At 41.3% G+C, this 25,280-nt stretch overlaps 1 protein-coding gene across 5 annotated transcripts in view; it reads left to right on the top strand.

Annotated features, from left to right (window-relative positions):
* Positions 1 to 25,280, top strand: part of KTN1 (kinectin 1) — a 78,278-nt gene that overhangs the window by 19,094 nt on the left and 33,904 nt on the right. For all 5 annotated transcript variants that reach the window (XM_063439749.1, XM_063439752.1, XM_063439750.1 and 2 more), the window contains exons 2-12: positions 8,133 to 8,691; positions 11,289 to 11,447; positions 12,419 to 12,607; positions 13,087 to 13,217; positions 15,893 to 16,006; positions 19,899 to 20,039; positions 21,211 to 21,317; positions 21,967 to 22,099; positions 22,729 to 22,816; positions 23,809 to 23,960; positions 24,890 to 24,958. In XM_063439749.1, the coding sequence (XP_063295819.1) occupies positions 8,169 to 8,691; positions 11,289 to 11,447; positions 12,419 to 12,607; positions 13,087 to 13,217; positions 15,893 to 16,006; positions 19,899 to 20,039; positions 21,211 to 21,317; positions 21,967 to 22,099; positions 22,729 to 22,816; positions 23,809 to 23,960; positions 24,890 to 24,958 (1,806 nt within the window). In that variant the 5' untranslated portion in view covers positions 8,133 to 8,168. The remainder of the gene's footprint in view (positions 1 to 8,132; positions 8,692 to 11,288; positions 11,448 to 12,418; positions 12,608 to 13,086; positions 13,218 to 15,892; positions 16,007 to 19,898; positions 20,040 to 21,210; positions 21,318 to 21,966; positions 22,100 to 22,728; positions 22,817 to 23,808; positions 23,961 to 24,889; positions 24,959 to 25,280) is intronic.

A 25,280-nucleotide genomic window follows, 5' to 3' on the forward strand; every position in this document is an offset into this window, starting at 1 on the left:
AATGTTTTTAACTTTATAAAGTTTAATGAGAATAATAATTATTTATATATTATTATTATTATTATTATTATTATTATTAGCCAACAACAATTCTCTCCTTTTCCTTTTTATATTTTTTATTTTCCCTTTTTCTACTTTTTACAAGCTCTTTCTTTCTCCTATTCCGCAAGTACTCTGCTCCTTCTTTCTCCTATTCCGCAAGAACTCTGCTCCTTCTTTCTCCTATTCCGCAAGAACTCTGCTCCTTCTTTCTCCTATTCCGCAAGAACTCTGCTCCTTCTTTCTCCTATTCCGCAAGTACTCTGCTCCTTCTTTCTCCTATTCCGCAAGTACTCTGCTCCTTCTTTCTCCTATTCCGCAAGAACTCTGCTCCTTCTTTCTCCTATTCCGCAAGAACTCTGCTCCTTCTTTCTCCTATTCTGCAAGTACTCTGCTCCCTGCTATCGTGTATCCCCCTACCTACTCCAACTCCTCCCCTTCCTCTACCCGCATGTTACTCGTTCACGAGCGCACGCATTCATACGTGCGTACGATAGCGCACATGCGCATTTAGGCACACACGCTCGTGCTTTCATGCACTCGCGTCTGCAACCTCGCACTTCCTGCTTACCACTGAGTGCGCGAGAGATGAATAGAGCGTTCATCTCTCTGGATGGAGGGAGGATTCTGCTACCGCCCACCTGGAATCCTAAAACGCCCACTGGTGGGCGGTAGGGACCAGGTTGATGACCCATGGTATAGATCATGGCTCAAAACTTCCACTTCCCTCTAGCCATTGTTAAGGCCTGATTAGTAGTGAAGGACTTGTAATTTTAAGCTATGGTATAGATTTTGCTTTGATAACTTACATGGGGTCTACCAGGCATGTCTCACAGCTACCTCTGTTAGGAGCATCTGTTGGCTCCACTGAGCTAAACACTTCCATTTTGTACTGGCTCACTGAGAGCTCACCTCCAATCATAGCTCAGTGGCAGAGCTTCCAGGGGGCAGTGGAGGCTGTGGCAGGCCTAGGTAGACGCTGGGTAAGTTGTCAAATCCTTTTATAACAGGTACGCTGGGAGGGTAACCACTACAGTGCACTGTAGTGGTTATGGTACTTGGAGTTTTTCTTTAGCTGATGTCTGGACCCAAACCTCTATTTGTCATGCTTGTATACAGCACTACCATGTTCTCCACTCCCATTTTTGCATACAATATGGTGGAAAAACTCCATATTGCCACCTCCTACAAAAGAAGTCTTTCATAAAGATAGACTATTTAATAAATACTCATATTGACTGTGTTGAAAGATCATTGAAATTCCAAACCAGTTAAGAGCGAGACTGTGACAAAGTAGGCCACTAGGTGGAGCTACCACAGTCAAGCTTGTGCGGTGATCATCTTGTAGGACTATTGGGTCCTGGCAGCTGAAGCGCCAGCAGCTGAAAAAGAGCGTCGGAAGAGGATGACGGCGCTCACAAGCAACATGTTCAGGTAAGTAAATCTCACCTTTGCCTCCCCTTCCCCCAGCCTTTGTTCCCCAATGTTAGTCGAGGGTCTCTGCAAATTCTGCACAGGCCCCAGATGGTGACAGATCAGCTTGAAAATGCTTTATCGGCATTGGTTTCACCGATCTTGGTAGAACAATCTACTCGAAGAAGCATGCTGAACATGATGCATGTTATCTATAAATCTGGGATTATTGCAAGGTAATGCCCTTTTAATGTACACACAAAGCAATTTCCACAAACTCCATCCCTCCTTCTCTCCTTCAGAGGAGATGTGTTGGCTTCCATTGATTTTTACAAAGTCGATCTGTTTAAAGGGACACTATAGTCACCTGAACAACTACAGCTTAATGATGTTGTTCAGGTGAGAACTATAGCTCCCTGCAGCCTTTCTCATGTAAACACTGTATTTTCCGAGAAAATACAGTGTTTACATTGAAAGCTAGGAACACCTCCAGTTGCAGTCACTCAAAGTGAACCAGAGGGACTTCAGAGTTAATGGAGGCATAATACGCCTCCATCCACTCAGATCTGCTGTCAGCAGAGCACAGGGCAGCACTGTGCACAGCATCCTGTTATTCAGTGTCTCCTCCCTCTGCATGCAGACACTGAACTTTCCTCATAGATTCATTGATTCAATTCATCTCTATGAGGAGATGCTGATTGGCCAGGGCTGTTTTTGAATCATGCTGGCTCTGCCCCGATCTACCTCCTTGTCAGTCTCAGCCAATCCTATGGGGAAGCACTGTGATTGGATCAGGCTATCACATGTCAGCAGACTGCTTGTTTTTCCTGAATCTAACAGCATGCAGATTTACAGCTTCTGGCTTGAATACAGTAAGATCTTTACTATATTTATGGAGGCATGAGGGGCCCAGGGGGGCTATATGGTCGTGTTAACACTATAGGGTCAGGAAAACATGTAGTTGCACTGGTGACTATAGTGTCCCTTTAAGACAAATGTAGTTTTAAACCTTTTATTTTTTTCTGTCATGCCAACATGCATATATAAAGAAGTCTTCTTTTCGTTTCGATTTGTCTGTGTAATTCAAGCTGGTTTGTATGATTTGGGTCAAATAACATCACTACTCTCCGTTAACTCTCCTCATTTGCAAATAAAATACCTATTCAAACCTCTGGCTGAACGAGCGCTCTTTGGGAATAGAAATGTCCTTGGCGTATTTAAAGAAAGCCGTTTGAATGATCTGTGATGTCCCGTTATCGTATACTAGCTGTTACTGATTGTTGCTGCAGGCGATGCCAGACCTTCTGCCTTTTCTGCTGTTATTTAAACAATTTCTTTAATATCCTTGATTTGCTTGGTTATCGTGAGAACAATTTCATGTTTTGTTTTAACTCCTTTGATGGGGCTAGTCCAGGGAGATCCAGGCGTACATTGATATCTGGCACCAGATTTATTGGCTTCACACTGGCAGTACGCAGGTATGGTGACTGCTGTGATAAATTGCCATGTTCCACCACGGTCTAGTGACATCATCAGTGACATCACCAGATGGTTCCCCCACTGAACCCAAATAGGCATTTCCCAAGTGACACACGGTCCACAATCTCTATAAAAATAGCCTTGCAAGTGGTCTGTCTAGTCAGTTACTCAGCAAAAGTTAGAACAGCCCTGTAAAATAGGCGTGCAGGTTATAAATAAACGCCTTTTAAAATAGCTTTTGCGTAATGTAACATGTTTTATATCACAGCTCTGAAAACAAAAGTATTTGCTCTTATGTGGTGTTTTTCTTTAATTATTTTTAACCAGTTCCAATCTGTTTCTTGAAGTAATTGGCAGTGTAACTACAGTGGTTGTGTTGCTTTGAATATCCCGTTTAAAAGCTACACATAGGTTAAGTTGATTGCGTTTTTTTTTTTTTTTTAATGTTCTTTAGATAATGTATTGCGAAAAAAGTGTGAATTAATAAAACATTATTATTATTTTTTTTAATTTCTTTAAGAAGCACTCTGAGCATTCTGCCTTGTAGCTACCAACAGACACTCTCCATAACAAAGACTCTTATCCCATAAATCTGTCGACAAGGGGGGTTATGGGAGAAATAGTTTTATCCCACTGCAGCAATATCTTTTATTAGGTAAGAGGAGTGAAATGTCTCTGATAGCAGCTGCTATTACTTTTCAATTATCCACCTAGATACGCACATATATACAGTATTCTGTGACAAAATACACACACGGCCCATGTAATCGCTGCCAGCCTCCGGTTAAGTAAGTAATATTTTTTACTAATCCATGGCGGCAAACGCTGTAACAATGGCAATAAAATGTGCTGTGGTTGTATCTCTCTGTACAGCGCTGAGTATAAGGTAAGACCTGCTGGAAATTCAGAGTATAACTGCTGATATGTATCCAAAGTTACGTGAGGGCAGGCTCGTCTTGGGGAATCTTTGGCAGTGAGCAGTCTGACACTTACGTGGTCGTTAGTTTTGTTACAGATTGTTGTTTTTTTTTCTTGTCTAATCTGAGGTTCGGAGGGCTTGTGAAGATTGTATTGATCGACATACAGTATAATAGGGGCCTGTGTTTGTAATGTGACTGTCCCTCCATGTGATTCCAGTGAATCATTTGTTATTTTTGGTGCCAGTTTGTAGACAAAAACAAATCTGCTCGCTGAGATCGCAATGGCATGAGTGTTAAATAGAATGACTTCATCCACCATGTACAACTCACTTTTTCTCTTGGTATACTAGGTAAATGTAGTGTTATGATGAGTTTACCAAGACCTCACACTTTATCTGGAACCCAAGCTGGGGGAGATGGTTGGACTTCCGTTCTTCCACTATAAACTTCTAGAGTTTTCTGATGTTTATAGACGTTTGTTTTCTAGTTTTGTAAAAAATCAATGCGGCTTCAAGACTGCCTCCCCAAAGATGATATTCCATCTTCAAAGCTGCTTGCGTTACTTTTGTCCAATTTATACAAGTACCACAAACAACTTGGGGTGTGCGAGATGAGCCACTGTGCAGGCCTGTGTGGCTAATGCCCCTGCGGATTGCAGCCACGCGGTGTTTACCCCACCGATGTAATCAATGGAACTGTGTGTTTAATAAACAACTTATTCCATAAATCCCTGCTAAGGTTCATGTGATGCCACAAACCAGATTTAAATCATTAGAATCACATATATATATATTGCAAAAAAATTAACTTTTCTGTTATATATTGTAATTGGGTACGTGTTTATTTTTCCACTTGCATTGAGTTAGGACTGTAATTTGGCAGCCAGGTTACTTAATTTAGAAGCCCCCTAGACAGTTTTACCCTTGTATCCCATCAGGCGATACATTAGTTGCCAGTTAGTTTTTTTTTGGAGTTAAAATGAATTTCCAACGTTCCATAGTATTTATAGACTCTCTGTTCTGGTGTAGTGATGTGCCTAATTTGTTTCTATCCCAACTTCGATGTCACCCTTTAAGTTCCTGTGGCTGAGTAATCGTTTATTAGAGGAAGATAATCTAATCTTGGATCTGATCCTGTATTCAAATTAAGGGATATTTTTTCAAAATGGCAAATACAACAACAGCTCTTATGGTCTATTAAATGTTTTTATCTTTAGGAAATGAATCTCGGCCATTATCTGACTTTTAAGTGTTTGTTTGGTTTAACCCCTTAAGGACCAAACTTCTGGAATAAAAGGGAATCCTGACATGTCACGTGTCCTTAAGGGGTTAACGATGGCATTTTATATTTGTAGCTTATAGATGTGGATAAACCTGAACAATCCTTTCACAGTCTTTGTAATTAGTTATTGCGAGAGGGCAGCGCTCCCGGCACATGGTGGAACACATGGTAGGAATGAAAAGTATTTACCTAGAGGGCATTTGAAGCGCTGAGATTATGGTGTTCAGCAAATAGTCTGATTGGATCAGGGTAATCAACTAAAGAGCAAAGGGATTTTATTATGGCTGAGTTACCAGCGCACTTTTATTTTCCACTGGTTTACTTTTAAAAGGACAAATGGAGACTGGCAGAGTGTTAGGCTGGGGGTGGGGAGTGCGGGGGGAGAGGGGGCGTCTTGCTCATCTCTACACATTGATGGAAATTTATTAGTGTAGTAGAAAGTCCTTCTTTCTTATTTTTGGTCATTAATCTGTATGTATTGCATTTGTTGTACAAATAGTTTATAAAGAGTCAATTTCTCTGCCTCAATTCTGCCTACGATAGTCTGCTTTAGAAAATACCATCACATTTTACAGTAATGTAAAAAAGAGTGAAAACGGAAAGCTTGATAAATCTGTTGGGTCGCTGAAAGAAATGTCAAAAAGAAGCAACCAATTTAAACTTTTTAAATCTAAAAAGATGCAAAAGTGTCACTTTAAATCTCCATTTAGAGATTCAAATCTTTCCAAGTCTTCTTATTCTCGTGGCAGGGAAAAGAGAACTTGATTTTGTGAATTCACAGTTTATGTATAATAATATTGTCCTTTTGATCGACTACAAATATCATATTTCTCTGCCTACTATAAAGCATCCTGATCTGGTAATCGCTCACTGCAGAAGCTGTAAATCCTAAATTTACAGCAAATCAAGGATTCCCAAGTCCTATATACCGTGACTGTCAAACGATGGTCACCTCGATCCTGAAGTAGACCTTTAACAATAAGTTTATTTTATTTTTTTATTTCTGCAACTAAACCATTGCCTGTACCAATAATGATCAAATACTTTAAGCAAAATATAACATTGACACCAAAAATACACAGAATCAAACAGTTTGAGAAAACAGCACTTATTATTGTAAGTGGATCCGATGACAAAGCAAGTAAGAGGTTTAACAAATATTGAGTGAACGGTGGAAATCTGCTCCTTATATTGTTGCCAGTTTTAAATATGAAATTTCCCTTTGGGCCGGTGGCTGGAAAGTTCATGAACTGCGCTCCAGAGTAAAGTGTTCTGATTAACCTAGTTATCCTTTTTAAATAGGCTTAGCTAAATCAGTCTGCGTGTCCATAGCAGTGCTTACATTGGCTGTGCCAATAAAAACCAGAAATGCCATTGACGACACTGAGATCCGACAGTTTCCTAATGATGAGGCTGGTAGATAGCATTCAATAAACTGGTGGACCTGTTCAAGTGGTTGATGTATCGAGTCCCCTGTTCAAACCTTAGGGCTGCAGGTTCTGTTTCCAGCAGTTGATTGGAAATTTCACTGTACCAAAAAATATCAAAAGCTTGCATTTAAAGGGCCCATTCTCCCTTTATTATTAAGTGAGCTCAGTGCTCTCTTGGTTAGGACCACGGGCCATGCTTTTATTTTTGGGGTTTTCTCCCCTTTTGGCTCTTTTAGAGACTCTTTTCCCTATCGTGCAAAGCAAAAAATAAAAATAAAATAAATCTTTAGTAGTTGCGAAATGGACAGTTCTTGAGGCTAAATAAACCGGTGCCATTCTGCTAAAATATCTGATATCTTGGACCATATTTCCCAAGTTGCACGTGACCCCTCGACAACTTCTGTCTTCCTTTTATTTCATTTATTGGATGTTCCCACTCCTGATTCTCAATCTTATTTACTAATGAAAATGATGATTATAATATTTTATAAAGCGCTACACTGTCCGCAACGCTGTCCGTTGGTACAAGTAGACACAATATAACTAAGGGGGTGATACAAACGTTGCAAACCAGTACAGATGGAAATGGTCCTGTTCCCAAGGGAGCTTACAATCTAGATACACATTTGCATCCAAAAGACGATGAATTTGTATATATTTTTTAATTCAGTTACTAGAAAATGATATATACATTGTGCATCGATCAGTACAGATATCACTAGACTGCTTACTGTCGCGATCTCTGCCTTGCTTCGCTGGGTCTTATTAGGAGGCCATTTAGATGTTAATGTGCAAGAATGGAGAGGTGTCTAAATAAAAAAAAATGCCATAGAAATTAGCTCAAAGCTTTTGTACAAACCAGCACGGGTGCATGCTTGCCGACCAAAGCAGGAATTAAGATCATCCACAATTGTTTTAATTAACAGATTTGTGCAAATGCAGCCTGATTTCCAGTTTGGGAAACACATTTTAAATTACCTTAGTGTAGCATGTAAACGTGTTTGTGTTTTCTTAAAAGTAGCAAATTGTGTTTTTCTTTAACCCCTTAAGGACCAAACTTCTGTAATAAAAGGGAATCATGACATTTCACACATGTCATGTGTCCTTAAGGGGTTAAATGTTTGTGTTGTTAATACTTTTAGTTCAGTGAATATATAGCCTTGAAATGACTAACATAACCATCGCTGTCTATTGTAGTGTTTATGGTGCAAGGGGTCTGTAAGGGCAGCCCGTCGTCCAGTTCCTGTCAAACCATTTTTGACCCGTTTTTACAAACACTGGGCTGCTCCCAGCACCCAAAGCTCGGCCCGTCTGTTTACCGCAAGGGTTGCTAAAAATTTGTACAATTTTGGAGACCGTCCGATATGAGCCAATGCCTATCCGCAGAGTTTTATACAAAATGTCAAGGGATTTGTGACTTGAGGTTTGCTGGAATAATGTGACGTATTTTTTTTTTTTTAACCTGATTCCTTTACATTTTTTTCCTACATGTTTACAGTTTGAGATTTTTTTTTTTTCTGCTAGAAATCTGAATTGTCATTTAATGTTTCTCTTTTTCTTTTATTTTTAGGAACGATACCTTAGCATTTCACAATAAGCTAGCACAATGGAATTCTACGAGTCAACATATTTTATAATCCTGGTCCCATCTGTTGTCATCACGGTTATATTTCTCTTCTTTTGGCTCTTCATGAAGGAGACCTCTTATGATGAGATCCTGGCAAAGCAGAAAAAAGACCAGAAGCTCCCACCGGCTAAGGTAGACAAGAGGAAAACCGACAAGAAAAAAAATAAGAAGAAGGAAACCCAAAATGGCAATCTTCACGAATCGGACTCTGAAACGGCTAATCGGGAGTTTGATTTGATGGATGTGCTGAATGAGGATGAGCATGTAGTTCCCACTCCTGTGATTGAAGCTGAACCGACTGTAAATATTCGAGAACGCAAGAAGAAGGACAAGAAGCAGCCAAAACCTGCAGCTGAGGAACCAGCGGGCAAAGAAATCAATGGGACAAAAACTCCCGGGAAGAAGGCTGAAACGGTTCCGGTTACTAAGCAGCCAACGCCGCCTCCCGATGTCGCTGGATCGAAGAAAAAGCAAGGCCAGAAGAAGCCGAAAAATGGAAGAGGTACCTGTGTAAATAATTGTAATTCCAATATCTGCGATCTATGGTTTCCATTGAAGTCTGAACTGCATTGTTGTATTTTGATATTTTTATTATATTGATAACGATTGTATTGATATGTTATATTTCCTGCTGATGTAAGCCGATTTCTCTTACATTCAAAAATAAATCCACTGGGAAAAACAGACTAAAAGGACGCTATTTCAGGGTTGTAAAGGGACATTAACCCCTTAATGACACACGATGGAAATATTCAGTCATGATTCCCTTTTATTCCTGAAGTTGTGTTCTTAAGGGGTTAAACAGCATATTTAATGCCAAAACTCGCCTCGCATGGCCCAAAGTAATTCAACGCACAGATATAGTAATTGGAACAGTCAAATATCCCACTTGACAAAATCAATGTTTGATTGATAAGAGGCAAAAACAATATTTAACATGTAGACTGTCAGTACATGTTTTCAGCACATTATAGCTCATAATACCTCTTCTAGTATGTCACCATGCTGAATGGCTTACAATATGGGGAAGAAAATGACTAAATACTTTGTCTTGGGGGCTACTTACCAATGTGGGAGCTCAGCCTGTGGCCCGAAATTGCATTTAGAATATTGGACTAGACGTTGGTATATTCTGTGCGAGATGTCTGGGTCACTAACGATACCAGGTACAAAGACTTCAACCTAATATGCCCAAAGAATCGAACATTATGTATTCACTAAAGTACACATTTTCCAATCAAGATAATCCCAAATTATCTGGAACCATTCAGGGGCATTCAGGATGTGAAATCCAGGTGCTTTGCAAGGGAATGCTTTAATATACCTTCCCTCCCTGCTGAGATCTACCTGTCATTGCCGCTAGAGGCTGCCGAAATGTCAGCCAGAATAGGCGCTTCTGTAAATTGGTCGAGTAAAACTCTATTTTAGTCGGATTGTCTCAGGAGACCATTTGATTGTCTTGCTGCGCATGCACACTAGCCTCCCAATGCTATCCTTGATCTCAATAATCTCAGCCAAAGAGCTGGTGACCAGCACTGCGAGGGCTGAAAGGTAAGTAGATCTTTATTTAACTATAACCCTGGCAGCGCTGGCCTGAACCGTGACTACGGCGCAATATCTGTATTCCTGACGCCATACTGTTCTTCTACGACCAGAGTAGCTGACCTGTTAGCAGAGCTTATTTATAGAATGTTTGCAGCTCTGCTACTTTGACCTTAAATTTGAAATTCCATTTCCAAATAACCCTGTAAGAGTGGGAATGGCTTCCATTGAGTGGGGAATGAGCAGCTTTTACTGTGACCCTGTGGCTGCTTGGAAGGAAGAGTTTCTATAATCTGATAGTATTTATTATGTTTTCTCCAGTTCTGACCGTGTACTCTGTGCTTTACAAACTCCTAACCCTGGCTGCATGTGTGTGTGGTTGGTGACTGATTGTGATTGAAAAGCCTTTTTAGATCCTGTCTGCATTATTCATTTTATTCTGTTACCCATGTATGTCCTTCTATCGACAAAACCCTGTAAACCTTTTATTGCTGACTAGATGGTATTTAAACACCTGCCCTGATCTTTACACAGCCCGCAGTGCTAGTTTGGCATTAAACCTTTCTATTTCCAACAGTCATGCCGATAACTGGCTTCATTCCTGCCTGGCAGTGAAATGGTTAAGCACCAGATACATTCACAGCATTTTCCCCTGGAATAGGGAGCATTCTCTTGCTTACCCGCCAGGTCCCTCTGGAGTTTCTTCTAAGTTTTGCTCAAATTCCAAGAAGTTGAGGCCCTGACATTTAAAAAGCACAATGTGCAGTGGCTGGCTGCAAACCTAAATTTGCATTGTCTTTTGTTATGTTGGTGATCTGTTAGGAAAGAAATGCGATTGCATGTTTTTATTTATCATGATCCGAGTGGAATAGCCAAAGTATGTGCTGCTGATCGCTTGATGATAGTTGGTTTTCTTTTCTGGCAATGCCTGTGCTCTCAGAACAGGAAAGATTAGTTGGATTTTTATTTTTATTTTTTGGTGGGGGGGAAGGGAATAATCACTTTTTCTATTTTTGATGTTTAATAGTGTGTTCTTCCCGGTACACATTACTAATAAACATAGACTTCTCGGATGGACGGCCGGCTGGTTGTATTATCTGCCGGACAGAGTGGGGGATTTGTGGCATATTCATGAAGGTTTTTTGTTTTTTTTCGAGTGCATGGCTTGCTGTGTAAGGATGGAGCCCTGGTTTATAGATATTGATGTACAGGTTCATATCTGGGACTAACTGACTTGACATGTGCTTTTCATTCAGAGTATAAACACAGAGACCCTCACACTAGTTAATAAAATTTGAAATTGGAATTATTTTTTTTACAATGATTCGGTACAGCAGTAACCCCTCTTACAAAAGCTGTCGAGTGATATCTTGTCTCTGTAATGGAGGGCAAATCAACGTACTATTTCATATACTGTGATTTATAGCAAAGTGTTTGTGGTCCTTTACGTATAATTTTAATTTCATTCAGGATCTTGAATTGTCTTAACGATGACCTAACTATTTTCAGGACCTATTTAAAAATAAATCTTTGTTTCACTTGTTCCTTTATAAATAGAGGACTCCCCCGTTAGTCCAGAAATCAAGACTGAACAAGTTGTTCCCACCATCAAGAAACAAGAGAAGGAGAATGTCGTTCCACTGGTGGAAGCAAAGACCCAGGAGAGTGTGTCCGTAAAGAAGAAAGCCGCTGGCAAAAAGCAAAAAGCAGAGAGCCGTACGTTTACTGGCTGGGAAATCTGAGGGGCGTAGAACCATAATCAATCTGAAAAGGTCGGGGTGCACAACCTCATAGAGAGGAGGCCCATATACCTGACTTGGGGCCATTGCTCTCTGATAATGAGATATTTGTGCTTGAATCTTGGAAGTGATCTCCCTGATGTCTGGTTCCAGGTTGCTGGGTGAAAGCTTTAGAATTCATTGAAGATTATCTCTCCTCGTCCTCCCCAATGTAGCCTCTGCTTCACCTCCCACATGACCTTCCTCAACCTCTTCACCACAACCCCTTCCCTTCTGTCTGTCCCTACTACTCCTTTTCCTTGTATGTTTGCTTTTTTCATACTTTTTTTTTTTTTTTTCCCCTCCCTCCCCCCATGTGTCTCTCCACGGCCCCCCATTTTACAGTAGCGGTCGTTCCCCATTCAGCATAGCTGGAAGTCGTCTGCTTTCTGTGCTCACCTCCCTACCATTCACACTGGCGGCTCTGGATGAGAGGTAATCTCAGGTCCCCATCTCTCATTCTTTACACAAGGCGGCGAGCCGGTAAAGTTAAGGAAGAGACCAGTCGCCAGATCCACTTAACATGGTCCTGATGGTGACGCGCTTCCATTGGGTGACTGAGATGGTGCAATTTCCTTTGATAGCAAGTGCACAAGCTCAGTTGTCGCTACAGGCTATTTGTTATGATACGGGCCCGGTGGTCATGTACTCACAGGCTGGAGGTTGGGCACCCCTACCATAAGAGTTCTAAAGGCCTGCAATAAGTGGGTATAGATCATTGAAACTTTACATTGGGACAATTATGACCATGGAAGATATTCCTGGATATAATTTTAACTTTTCACATTTACTGATTTAATATCCTCTTTATTGATTTATTATTTACCCCGTTAATGCTAGGGATCAATGGACATAACAAGAAAGTGAGTTTAGAAATAATAAAACACTTTAACCCCATTACACTCTCAGCTCCAGCACTCGTAGATGATCCATTCATTCAGCCAACGGTTTTCATCCCGCTGATAGACAACTCGGCAGATCCCATTGTGGTTGAAAAGAAAGTGGAAAAGAGAGAGGCTGTCCATGCGGAGAAACCCGAGGGGACACCGGCTCCGCAGAAAGGCGGCAACAAGAAAGTAAAGACGGTTACAGATAAAGGTGAGATATGGAGGGGAGGGTTATGTCTTTTGACACCTTATTTGTTTTTCTGTTTGAAGATATAATGTAGAGGACAGTGGGAGAAAAAGCTAGGAAGGGTTAAATCAAACTATACGAAGCCTTAATAGAAAGTCATGTTTCATCTTTCTCCAGTATTTTTTAAGCCCATGAAAACACTTTTTTACAAATATTTTTGCTGCGCAGCTCAAAGGTTGTCAATCACAGATGTTTATTTTGCTTTAATGCATTTATCAAAAATCGATTGATTCAAACATATACTGACAGACCTGTGCAGAGTATTAATCTTTTGATATATTCTATAATTCTGTTTTCTGGTATATAGTCTATATTTTTTTATTAATTTTGCACGCCATGTAAGGGAGAATAGTTGGCGCATGCAAGCTGATAGAGATATGTGTTTTATTTTTACACTATATAAATTTTAAATAATCCTGTTTTGTAACGGTCACAATTATTAGAGAACGCGGAGATGAAGTTTAAGGATTTCTTGGTGACCATGAAGGGTATGATACTGAGCGAAGAAGAAGCTATGAACGTGGTCGACATGTTAAAAGAGAAATCTAGAAGTGTGCAGGAGATTATACACAAGGTGAGCTGCATTAATCGCATCGCTAATCTTTCACAAGACCGATGTTGGGCCGTGATATCCTAGACTCATCCTCTATTCACTGAAAAATTCATTTTGCGTTTATTTTTTGCTTTCTTTCTTAATTTTTACCACTTTTATTTTGTGAGTATAAATACCGGTAGTTTAGAGCAAACGTATCTATATTACCGGTAATAATTCAGTCCTGCTATTTTGGGGTTCCGTAGTAATTGTCCCTATCTTGGAAAAGGTTTGTATGGATCTCCTTTTGAGTGTTTTAACTTGTCTTTATTCCAAAGTCATGTAATATACCATGAATTTCCAAACTGATTATCTGATTTGTGCAGAATAATTATAAAATAACGAAGTGTTTGTGGACCTTTTTAACATGAGGTTGCATGCTGTTTAGATCTTTTAAAACGTGCATTTAGAAACAAAACCAAATTGTTTAGTTTAACGTGTGTAATGTTTGTAAATTAAATGACCTGCTATTTTCTTTTTTTTTTATTCTTTATTTATGTTGTGCATGAGTTAACAAGCAGATTTGCACTGCCACGATAGCTAGTGCAAACAAGGCAACAAACAATGGAAAACAACAGTGTGGCTTCATATACATTGCACATTTTCTTTTTTTTTGATAGATTCAGTAGGCTAAGCTTTTCATACATTGTTACGTGGGCTTTGCATAGCACATTTTATATTTTAAGGTAAGGTAGTTGCATCAAACGTTACATCACGTGTCAGTTACTAGTTAAAGACAGATGAGGGACTTATTCTGAGTTACATACTGACATATGCGTTTAAAAGGTCTCTAGCGCAATCAAGAGTAATATTAAAGAAATAAAGGTACCACCAGGCAGAAATTCTTCATATTGGGCTGTCTCCGTCAATAGGTAGGAAACGTAACCAAACATAACTGTAACGTAAATAGGGGACATGCATGCTTATCGATAATTGTAGCTACAGCAACAACCGATGAGGCTATTAGTGGTACAGCATACGGTGTGTGCCTTAGCGTAAAGGGCTGGGGTGACCGCCAGCTCCGGCAGAGCGAAAAGTAAGAGTCAGGGGAAACACAGCCCATGTCTAGGTGTGGGGAGAGTCCCTGTATAGTACCCCAAGAGGTCCACTGAGTCCCATCGTTCCGCCTTGTGGGGCGCTGTCCGACGATCCTCGTCTACAAGCTTCCCGGTTGCTGGGTGAGTTTTGGCGTGGTGCCTTGCAAGCTTTAGAACTCTGGTGCGCTCAGCATCGCAGTGAGGTTGGTGCAAGGGGATGAGGTCTTCGAGTGCTCTCCCAATATATGTCGCTGGCGTGGGCTCACTGGTTGTTGGTGAGGTGTGTTCAGTTAGAGGGGACCCAGCGGTCACTCCAGGAGACTGCCGCTGCGGTAAGGGTATGTGTAATACCTGCAGGCTGCTTTGGTTCTTGCCTGCCGTCAGGAGTGGTCCAGGGGTGGTTGAGAGCCTGCAGGGAACTCTCACTGTGTCAGCTCTGGCTGCGTGATTGATGAGCACCGTGCTAGTATGCCACACAGGGTTCTCCTTCTCAGCCAGAGGGGTTGCTGCGCCGCCGTCGGCCATTTTAGCGAGGCCGCGTGGGAGCCGTCCACCCACGACATCGAGCCGCCCAGGTTAGATGTAAAGGTGGCAGCGTGCCTGGTGGGGACCGGGATGACCCCCACCGGTCCAAAGGGGGGGGTGAACGGGACCAAGAAGGCACCAGGTAAGTGGTAGTTTGCTTCGGTCGGGACAGAAAGTGTGGCAGCGGCCGTCCGCCCCACTCTCCTCCCGACTAGGCCTCAGTCCCCAAGCCTCAGAGTCTCTCGCCGGGACCCAGAGCCGCCTGATCTCAGGCACTCCAGCTGCACCGGGACACTCCAGAACCTTGTGTCATGGACCCCCAGGGTGGTACAAGTAGGATAAGGTGGATATTCACCCGAAAATACTTTGTTTCCTCAGGAGCCCTAGTGACTTACAGCCTGCCGGCATGGCCGCCTGGCCCCGCCCCCCTGCTATTTTCTTTTTCATTCATGTAAAAAAGGGTCTAGACTGATTAGAAATCTAAAAATAACGAGTGACCTATATACTTCCTACATTTGTTTGATTAATGCTCTATTTAAAGCCTTACCCAAACCAGCACCCACATTGCACTCCCTGCCATCACTCATTTGAGATTGTAAATGGAATAAAAGAGGAGGACTCTTCTTGATGCCTGCTTCACACTGTATATCGTTCCTGTTTGTGCATGGGATTCTGTAGCCCCCATGCTGTTTGGGTTTCCCTGTTACTTGACTCCCGGAGGAAGTCTATTAATATACTGCATATTATTCCATTGTATGACTATTGTAGCTTTATTTATTTTTTTGGCACAGACTCTGGAAAGACAAATGTGTTTGTGAAGCCAGTAGGTTTTACAGTTGTTTCAAAACATAATAAATCTATATTTTTATTTTATGTTGAAACCATTTCTTTATTGTATTACAGTTTATATCCAGCGCTGACTGCTGACAAACCGTGTTTACCGTAGCTTACTGGTTTATCGAATGTCTTTTGAATACTGCATATTCTGGCTGGTTACAGGGTTTAGGAAAGTTTCCAATGGCTCGGAGTGTTTAACGTTTATGAAATCTATGTATGGTTTAATTTTTTTTTTTTGGCTTTTCTTTAATTCTTTAGGCCAACAAAGGGGATTCGGTTGCCCTTCACCAACTACAGGAGAAGGAGAAGTTACTTGTTGCTGCTAGAGACGAGGCAGTAGGTACAAAGGAGCAATGCAAACACCTTGCCCAGGTAAGTGTTCATATGTATCATCTACATATTGCAGGGTTTCATTAGACTTCATACAATGCGTCACTTAGTGGCTGTTAGCTTGACTAACTGGCAAGAAGCTGAAAGCCATGTTAACAGAAAAAAAAATTGGTTGTTGATAGACCTAGATATTGATAATTACTTAACCTAGCATTAACCCCTTAAGGACCAAACTTCTGGAATAAAAGGGAATCATGACATGTCACACAGGTCATGTGTCCTTAAAGGGTTAATGAACTTTAAATGGATACTTTTAAGCACCAAAAAACTTTAGCTTAATGAAGCAGTTTTAGTGTATAGATCATGCCCCTGCAGTCTCACTGCTCAATTCCCTGCCAGTTAGGAGTTTAAATCACTTTGGTTTCTGTTTATGCAGCCCTAGCTACACCTCCCGTGACTGTGACCAATGCAGCCAATATCAGTGAAATTGTTTCATTTTCAATCTGATCTAACACCGTGCGTTTTATTTTGAATTTTTATCTCCTGCTCTGTTAATTGAACTTTAAAGGAACACTTCAGGCACCCAGACCACTTCTGCCCATTGGAGTGGTCTGGGTGCCAACTCCCACTACCCTTAAAGGGATACTCCAGGCACCCAGACCACTTCTGCTCATTGGAGTGGTCTGGGTGCCAACTCCCACTACCCTTAACTCTCCAAGTGTTATTATTGCAGTTTTTCATAAACTGCAATAATTACATTGCAGGGTTAACTCCACCTCTAGTGGCTGTCTACTAGACAGCCACTAGAGGGAACTTCCTGGTCCCTAGCACAGATTATCTGTGCTAGAGCGTCGCTGGATGTCCTCACGCTGTGTGAGGACCTCCAGCGTCGCTCTATTCCCCATAGGGAAGCATTGAAATTCATTTTCAATGCTTTCCTATGGGGTGCGCTAATGCGCATGTGCAGCATTGCCGCGCATGCGCATTAGGTCTCCTCGGCCAGTGGGCGGGATCAGTCTCGCCCACCGGCTGACGGAAGAAGAAGGTGGAGCGGCGGGGGAGGAGCAGGCAGCGACGTGGGACATGTCGCTGCCTGAGGTAAGTGACTGAAGGGGTTTTTACCCCTTCAGCAACTGGGGATTGGGGGGTGGGTGGGAGAGGAATCCTGCAGTGCCAGGAAAACGGATTGTTTTCCTGGCACTGGAGATTCCCTTTAACCCTGTAACTGTAATTATTGATTTTTTTATAATTGCAGGGTTAAGTCCTCCTCTAGTGGCTGTCTATCAGACAGCCACTAGAGGGACTTCCGTGTTCTTAGAACGACGCTGGACGTCCTCACGCTATTCATGAGGACCTCCAGCATCACCGAAATCCCCATAGGAAAGCATTGAATAATGCTTTCCTATGGGGAGGTCTAATGCTCGCTTGAGGATCGTGGGCGGAGCCTGACCCAGCGCCGAGAGACAACGGCGCTGGATTCAGGTAAGTCACTGAATGGGCTTTTAACCCCTTCAGCAATATGGGGTGAGGGTGGGAGGGAGAGGGGCACTGCAGGGTTATGTTTTCCTGGCACTGGAGAGTCCCTTTAATCACACAAAGGTACTCCAACTCCTGCATGCTCTAGAACATGAATAGGCAACCTTTGGCACTCCAGATGTTGTGCCTGCATCGCACATAATGCTCTTACAGCTATAATGCTGGCAAAGCATCAGGGTAGATGGGGTGCCAAAGGTTGCTTATCCCTGCTCTAGAAGGCAATTAACATTCTAAATAACACACACTGTGCAATAAAGGAAGTTTACAGATTAGGTCTAACTTTCCAGGAAGTGTTTCGGAAGGCTCTGTATGTAACAGCCAAGGGAGGTGTGACTACGGCTGCATAAACAAAGTGAGTTAACTTCTAAATGGTAGAGAATTGAGCAGTGAGACTGCAGGGGCATGATCCATACACAAAAACTGCTTCATTAAACTAAAGTTGTTTTGGTGACTATAGTGTCCTTTTAAACACAATAGGCGGGAGCTGATCAACTATTTTACTACATTGTGCAGATAAGGACACATCGAAGAGCATGTGCAATACACGAATAGCAACCACCGCGCCGGCCATCAGTAGGATTAGTGGAGCTGTGCAATACACGGATAGCAACCACCGCACCGGCCATCAGTAGGATTAGTGGAGCTGTGCAATACACGGATAGCAACCACAGCGCCGGCCATCAGTAGGATTAGTGGAGCTGTGCAATACACGGATAGCAACCACCGCACCGGCCATCAGTAGGATTAGTGGAGCTGTGCAATACACGGATAGCAACCACCGCGCCGGCCATCAGTAGGATTAGTGGAGCTGTGCAATACACGGATAGCAACCACCGCGCCGGCCATCAGTAGGATTAGTGGAGCTGTGCAATACACGGATAGCAACCACCGCGCCGGCCATCAGTAGGATTAGTGGAGCTGTGCAATACACGGATAGCAACCACCGCGCCGGCCATCAGTAGGATTAGTGGAACTGTGCAATACACGGATAGCAACCACCGCGCCGGCCATCAGTAGGATTAGTGGAGCTGTGCAATACACGGATAGCAACCACCGCGCCGGCCATCAGTAGGATTAGTGGAACTGTGCAATACACGGATAGCAACCACCGCGCCGGCCATCAGTAGGATTAGTGGAGCTGTGCAATACACGGATAGCAACCACCGCCCCGGCCATCAGTAGGATTAGTGGAGCTGTGCAATGAACGGACTGGCGCTGCGATCAGCCATGCAAAACTTCTGTAGAGATCAGGACTCCAGGAAGTAACTCATTTTTACAACTGCACATGTGAAACGCTTTATTTACATAAAGTTTACAGAAGTTAAGCACCAAAAATGATTTCCTTTTTCCCCCTATTTAAACATTGGTGACAACAGGTTTCCAAAGTAACTAACTTTACATTTTCCAGTGTTCATAATTTTTTTAATTTTTTTTTTTTTTTAAATAGTTGTATCCTACAATTTTCTAAAAACAAGACAGGAAGGGGTAAATGTAGCGTAATTGTTACGATAACGACTGTGCAGACTAAGATCTTTGAACTTCAAATCCCATGATCCCTCACAACTTTATTGCAAGTTATTGTAATACTGTGTCAATAAAGAGTGTGGAGTTACTTTGCAGTGCTTTGATACGCTGTGCCATTGAGCTGACGCTTACTTGGAATTAAAGGAATCATTTAACGATTTGTGTGGATGTCGAGTCCATCGTTAGGTTGAGATGAATTTAGCCTTTACATTGTGCTGTTGAAATCCCCAGCTAATGTACAGAGTAAAATATTAAAAGTAACATTAATCGCACATCCTTTTATTTTCCAATAAACTGTAACCAGAAATTTCCACTGAAAAGTGTGCTTTATTAATCCATATGTTCATATGTGACTGTAAAACAGACTGCATAAAAGCAGGACAATCTATAAACGCAGTACTTAAGGGGGTGGGGACAGAAATACAATGAATGGAGAAACTGGCCGAATTTCTCATCCACCATGATGGTTCCTCAGGAGCTAATATAGTTAGTCCTGTATCAACATACAGGCCAATAATCATCCTGGTGACGGTTTATGTGATATCCAATGAGTGCAGTTATTGTTTCTTTACTGATCCGGTGTAGAACCCAGGTTCCAGCAGTACAGTTGGTCTGAGTGAATGCAATCATTCCAGTATGGATAGGCATTTTATGGTTAATAACTATAGGGTATCGCTGCCAACAATTTTCAGTTAATTAAAATCTTTACCTTTTTTAAAGGCTTCTCCTTTGTTCTAATTGATGGGAGAGGATTGGATGGATGTGCACTAAACCCCTCCTCCCAAATATAGCGTATCTGGCGTTTTACTTCTCCTACAATACAGGTGCATCCTGGGATTAAGCCACATCTGGACCATTTTTTTTGTTGTTATAGGAACTTCATGCCGAGAAGCAGAAATCAAGCCTTATTGAGGCTAAAGCGAGGGAAAGGATCTCTGCCATGGAGAAAGAACACAGCGCTTTTCAGAACAAAATGCACAGCAGCTTTCAGGACGCTCAGCAAATGCAGCTGAAAGTAAGTAAGAATGGACGCGGGCTATTTTACTTTTAATCTTTCAATACATTTTTTTTTAAAAATGCTCTATGTTAATGGGTTTTTATTTCTCTGCTCCGATCGTGGATATTCTTTACCTGAGCCCCTCCTAACGCTTTGCGGATTAGTTGGTGCCCATTTTCTGCCAGTTATATTTTTAGTATGTGCGATCGATCTCCGAACATATTGTTGGTAATTACCGATCACATGCAGACTGTGGTAGTAAACTCGGATTGTCGGCATGCCAAGATCTGCTCTTGTGTTCAGCGATCTAGAGAGAGACTTAGTCTGTCTTCCCAAGTCCTTCCAATGCTGACCCAAACCAACAGGAAACAGATCCATAAACCGCTCGGGAGAGCAGTGGTTAAAGCCACCCATTGCTTTCCTGCATCCTTTAACTCTGTTTATTGGTTGCTTATCTAACTCGACTGCCGCTTTAAATAACTCTGGGCACAGATGTTCCATTTCTAGTCTCCTGGGATTCACTCATAGCTCAGCTTCCTTGTTATTACTAAAACCGTTTGTAAGCTGAGAACAGACTGAGCTCCAAGACATCTCCAGCATACCTGTACGTATGAGCTCGGTTTATAAATAATCTGCCTGTGGCCGGGGAGAAAAGCCTGGAGAGGATTATTTGTAGACCCCGTGTGCTGTAGTGGACACTTTTCATTTAATCAGCTCGATGAGAAACTTTATAGTTTAGTCTTGTTTTTGCATTTTAAACATTGGAAGACACATAGATTTAGTTGCTTGAACACTTGCTTTTAGCAATACGACAAAAAAGGTTTGTGTTGCCAATGGCACAGATCTGACATAAAAATTAGTTTCACTTAAAAAAAGGAATGGTGTGTCTGTCACTAGAGGTGTTACTAGGCAGCAATTTAAACAGTCTTTTCTCTGAAAAGGCAGTGTTCACATTGCTGAACCTGCAGGGACAGGCTATAGAAACCAGAACCACTACTTTAGGCTGTCCTTTAACTTTACACTTAAATAATGCAGCGCCCTGCAAATATAATGTACATAACTTGTTTCCCTGTCCTAAAATATGAATTCCTATTGTATTAAAAGTGGAGTTAGATGTTCTTTAATGTGTATAATAAGTTGGAGATGGATTCAGTCACCAGATATAATTCTAATCGTTGATATTTCTCAGTTCCAGCAGGTTCGTGATCAGTTGGAGAGCCAGCTCACTCACCTGAAACAGGAGAACGGTATTTTAAGAGACGCTGTGAGCTCCGCCACAAACCAAATGGAAAGCAAGTACGTGGTATTTCTATCGCAATTCGTTCAGGACCCAATAAAAAATATATCTGAATTTTCATTACATATTCTGTTCCAAATAGTCTTCTTTGCGAGGATTGTGGCTTGGTGGTCTACTGTGCTCTGATAAACATAATGGGGGCTGTCTGTAGGCTGCCAGCGTCACGATATGACCGCCGTTTCAGTGAACTTGTACGGTTAGCAGGGGGTTAACGGGAAATAATGGATTAAGACAAACCCCCATAGACCAAAATGAGAGGATCGAGATTTGTGGAACTTCATGCTCTGTGGTTCTTCAATTTTAGGAGAATTCTGTGTGTCTGAGTTTTTGTCTTTGAGAGAAAGTAAAAATTGATACAGTATGTTGTCTTATGGTAACTCCCCCCACAGTGCTTGACGTCCCACAACCCTTTACGGTTGCACGGCTCTGGCTGTGGTATACTGCACATTTTGTCTTCCAAAGTGCATCTGATTACATTTTCCTGACTGAGCCATGGTTATGTATAACATTGGATGCTTGTGAAGTAGTGTAATAACTTGGATTTGGATCTATCGATAAGACGTCCTGTAAATACTGCAGCACTGCGTATTCATAGTTTGTATTCTGATAGTCATGTGGTCATTCTTCTATTATGTGTTTTCCAATTAGACAATCCAGTGAGCTGAACAAACTTCGCCAAGAATATGCCAGACTCATGAATGAATTGACTGAAAAGAATAATAAAATGGCACAAGAGGAAATGCAGAAAAAATCTTCGGATCAGTTGGCATCCAAGCTCAAGGTATGCGCCACTTCCTTTCATTCTCTCCAACTCACTTCCTGTGGTTTTAATTATAATCTAATCAGTTTGCTGCAGAGCACTCTTTGGTTTTTAAGAAAGAAATGTCATGTTGGAAACAAACCAATTTGTCTGTAAATTTGGCGAGTGATAACATTCTAGGTATTTACTAAAGTGTCATTGTCGTTACTAAAATCGTTTTTGGTGATGCTAAAACGTATTGGAAATGATGATTTCATTCTTATCCTACAATGTTTCAGGCAGCTTCTAAAATGGTAGAAGGACCAGTAACACGTGATAAAATAAATTATGGGATAGGGCTTTCAAAGTAAAAAAATTCTACATGTTCGTATGAACGCACAACTAGCTTTATACCATATTCACTCGTTTGGAATATCCTACGTAAACACTTTTCACGTCCTTCTACAATGCTGCTTTTCATGAAGGTATACATTTTTTTATGTTTGTAAAAATGAACAAACAGAGGAGTATTGTACCGATATAATTAATAGAAGATTATCGTGTAAAGAATCTGCCGTAGATGTGTCCAATCTTGTTTTAATGAGCTATTGCTGATCATTTTTGGCTTTTATTTGACTTCATTGACCACATTGACCCTGTATCTGTTTTAGGCTCAGTTACAAGAAAGCGAACGGAGGGTGGAGGAAGCAGAGACATTTTTAAGAAGTAGACTGGCAGAAAGTGACGCCATAAAGCAAGGTGACTCTACAAGAGGCTGTTCTTATTTAAAGAATTGTTTGATACAAAGTACCGTGTACATGTTAGACTGCCATCTATCCAGCTTTACTTGGATTTCGCTGTGCTAGATGGAAGCAAACTAGGATATCCTTCCATCCGTCAAGGATACAAGCAAAGAAAACTATCTTTACCTTGCTTTTCATTAAACCTAGGATCACTGATTCGCCGTACTTATTACATAAAGCTAATGGCAAAAACAAAGTGTTAATCCAAATAAAAGATCTGTTTAATTTAATACACTAATCCAAAAGCACAGAATATGCTGTGAGTGTTAGAAGCTGAGATCTCTGCTGTCTCCCGTGTTTGTCTCTGGAATGGGAGGTTTAGCTTTTCGAAGTCTTATTCCTCTCAGTCAGTGCCGTTACATTGTGTGCTGTATAACCCTATTCTGTACGTTTTATGTAAGTTGGTCTCATTTTGCTCCGTTTCACTGTGCTGTTGTGAATTTAAATGTGCAGTTAACTATTCCACAATCTTTACGCTGATTGTTTAAAGTTTGAATTTCCACTTTGTGATTTTGATTTTAGAGCCCATCACCAAAAATAGTCATAATGGTTATAGGAGTATCAGTGGACCTGCCCTCCTTTTTAAACAAATTACACCATATTTAATCCATAGCATGTTTGTGTCTGCACCCCATTTGCAGCGCAGTTGTCATTTTAACTATCTGTGTCCACCCCCTGCATCCTCCTCCCAAAAAACGTGCAAGGCATAAACTGCCATTCCTTCGGGCACAGTGAACAGATCCCCCCCCTCGACCCCCACTGCCCACCCTTAATTCTTACTATAAACCATTTTACTTGGTTGTGGTTCCGTTACTAGTGTTCACATTCTGCTTGCTACACATTATGCATTCATACGAGGACCCAAGTGACTCACTAGGAGTAGGATCTCCAGCGTGTCTTTCTTTAATTCCTAATGTTTTGTGTTGGCTTTGTTGTGCCCTGTTTCAGAAATTCAGTCAAAGCTGTCAATCAAGGAGAATGAGATCAAGAGTCTGCATAGCAAGCTAACCGATACCATAGTGTCCAACCAGCAGCTCGAGCAGAGAGTGTTGCAACTCATGGAAGCCGGACAGAACGAGTCTCTGCAAATGCATGTGCAGGTACGGCTCTGCAGGGTCAATAAAACGGATAAAAATCAATGTTTCTATTAATGGAAAAACCATTCGCACTGTCTCAGTTTGCGCATATAACAAGGTCAATACAATAAAGGTGACAAAAATATTGGGAAAAAGAATGGCAGGATAGGGGGTCTCGGAGAAACACGCTGGGATGCCTCCATTAATAACCGCACAGTAATGTACACACAATCAATTAGAGGTGTTGTTTAACCGAGCTGAGCATATCTTATCAAACGAGGGGTTTAATTTTCTAAACTAAACTTGTCACATACATGTCAAGATGAGTGATCCAGTTATAAGTTATTAAACCGAAACCTGCATTTTATCCGGTTTAGCGCCTTCTTCAAACCTTATATTCTTGCTGCTTGTGTGTCCGTTTAATTTGTTGACAAATGTCTCTCAAATTGCAAAGTTCAGAATTCCTCATTTTTTTTATAAATATTGTCTCATGCTCAAAGAGGTCTGCATTCTTTAGCAGAAACCTGTTTAAACGTGCAAAATTTAAATATATTGATTCTTTTTTTTTTTTTTTTTTAACCAGAAGGTTATTTTGCCTGTTTATCTTGTTTTCAGAGCTACCAAGTTTGGCAGGGTTGGAATTGCTAGAGGGAGTGAGGCGGGTAGACAAGCTGGTGACACAAATACTTTGGCATAACAGGCCTGTGAAGTAATGAGTCTGGGGATGGCTGACCAGTTTCTCATTAGCTGAAATGCCCTGTACTTTATAACAAGTGTCATACTTCGCTCCTGTGTTTCTGACATTGTGTGTCAGAGCTAATTTGTTGGGTCATTGGGAGAATAGTACATGACTTGTGTCTCTCACTATTTTATAGCGTGATAAGATGAGCATGTATTTGTTGCCGTAGTGCTAATGTTGAAATCTAATTATTATTATTTATTTTTCATTAAAGGAGCTACGGAACCAGAACGAGAATCTAAATATTCAGATTCAGAAATACCACACGCAAGTACAAGCACAGGTAACAATATGCTAGGTGAGGGAGATGTAGTTGTGAAACTGGGAAAAAAAAAGTGGTGTAATTGAGCCATCAAGATTTCTGAAATTCAAGTTCATGTAAAAGAAAAGCGTTGCATCTTTAGTCATTTCTAAAAAGGCCAGCAATACACCTCCTCCTGTACCAGCTTTACAAAATTTAATGAAAAATAGAGTCAAAGACCATCTCTAAGATACCCAGTAATGACCAAAATATACTTAGATTATAATTTTTATCACTGACGTATGGCCATAATAATTTGTTTACCGGTATTTATATATATATATATATATATCTGTGTTGTGCT

Source organism: Pelobates fuscus, chromosome 13, assembly GCF_036172605.1.
Source record: "Pelobates fuscus isolate aPelFus1 chromosome 13, aPelFus1.pri, whole genome shotgun sequence".
Lineage (NCBI taxonomy): Eukaryota > Metazoa > Chordata > Amphibia > Anura > Pelobatidae > Pelobates > Pelobates fuscus.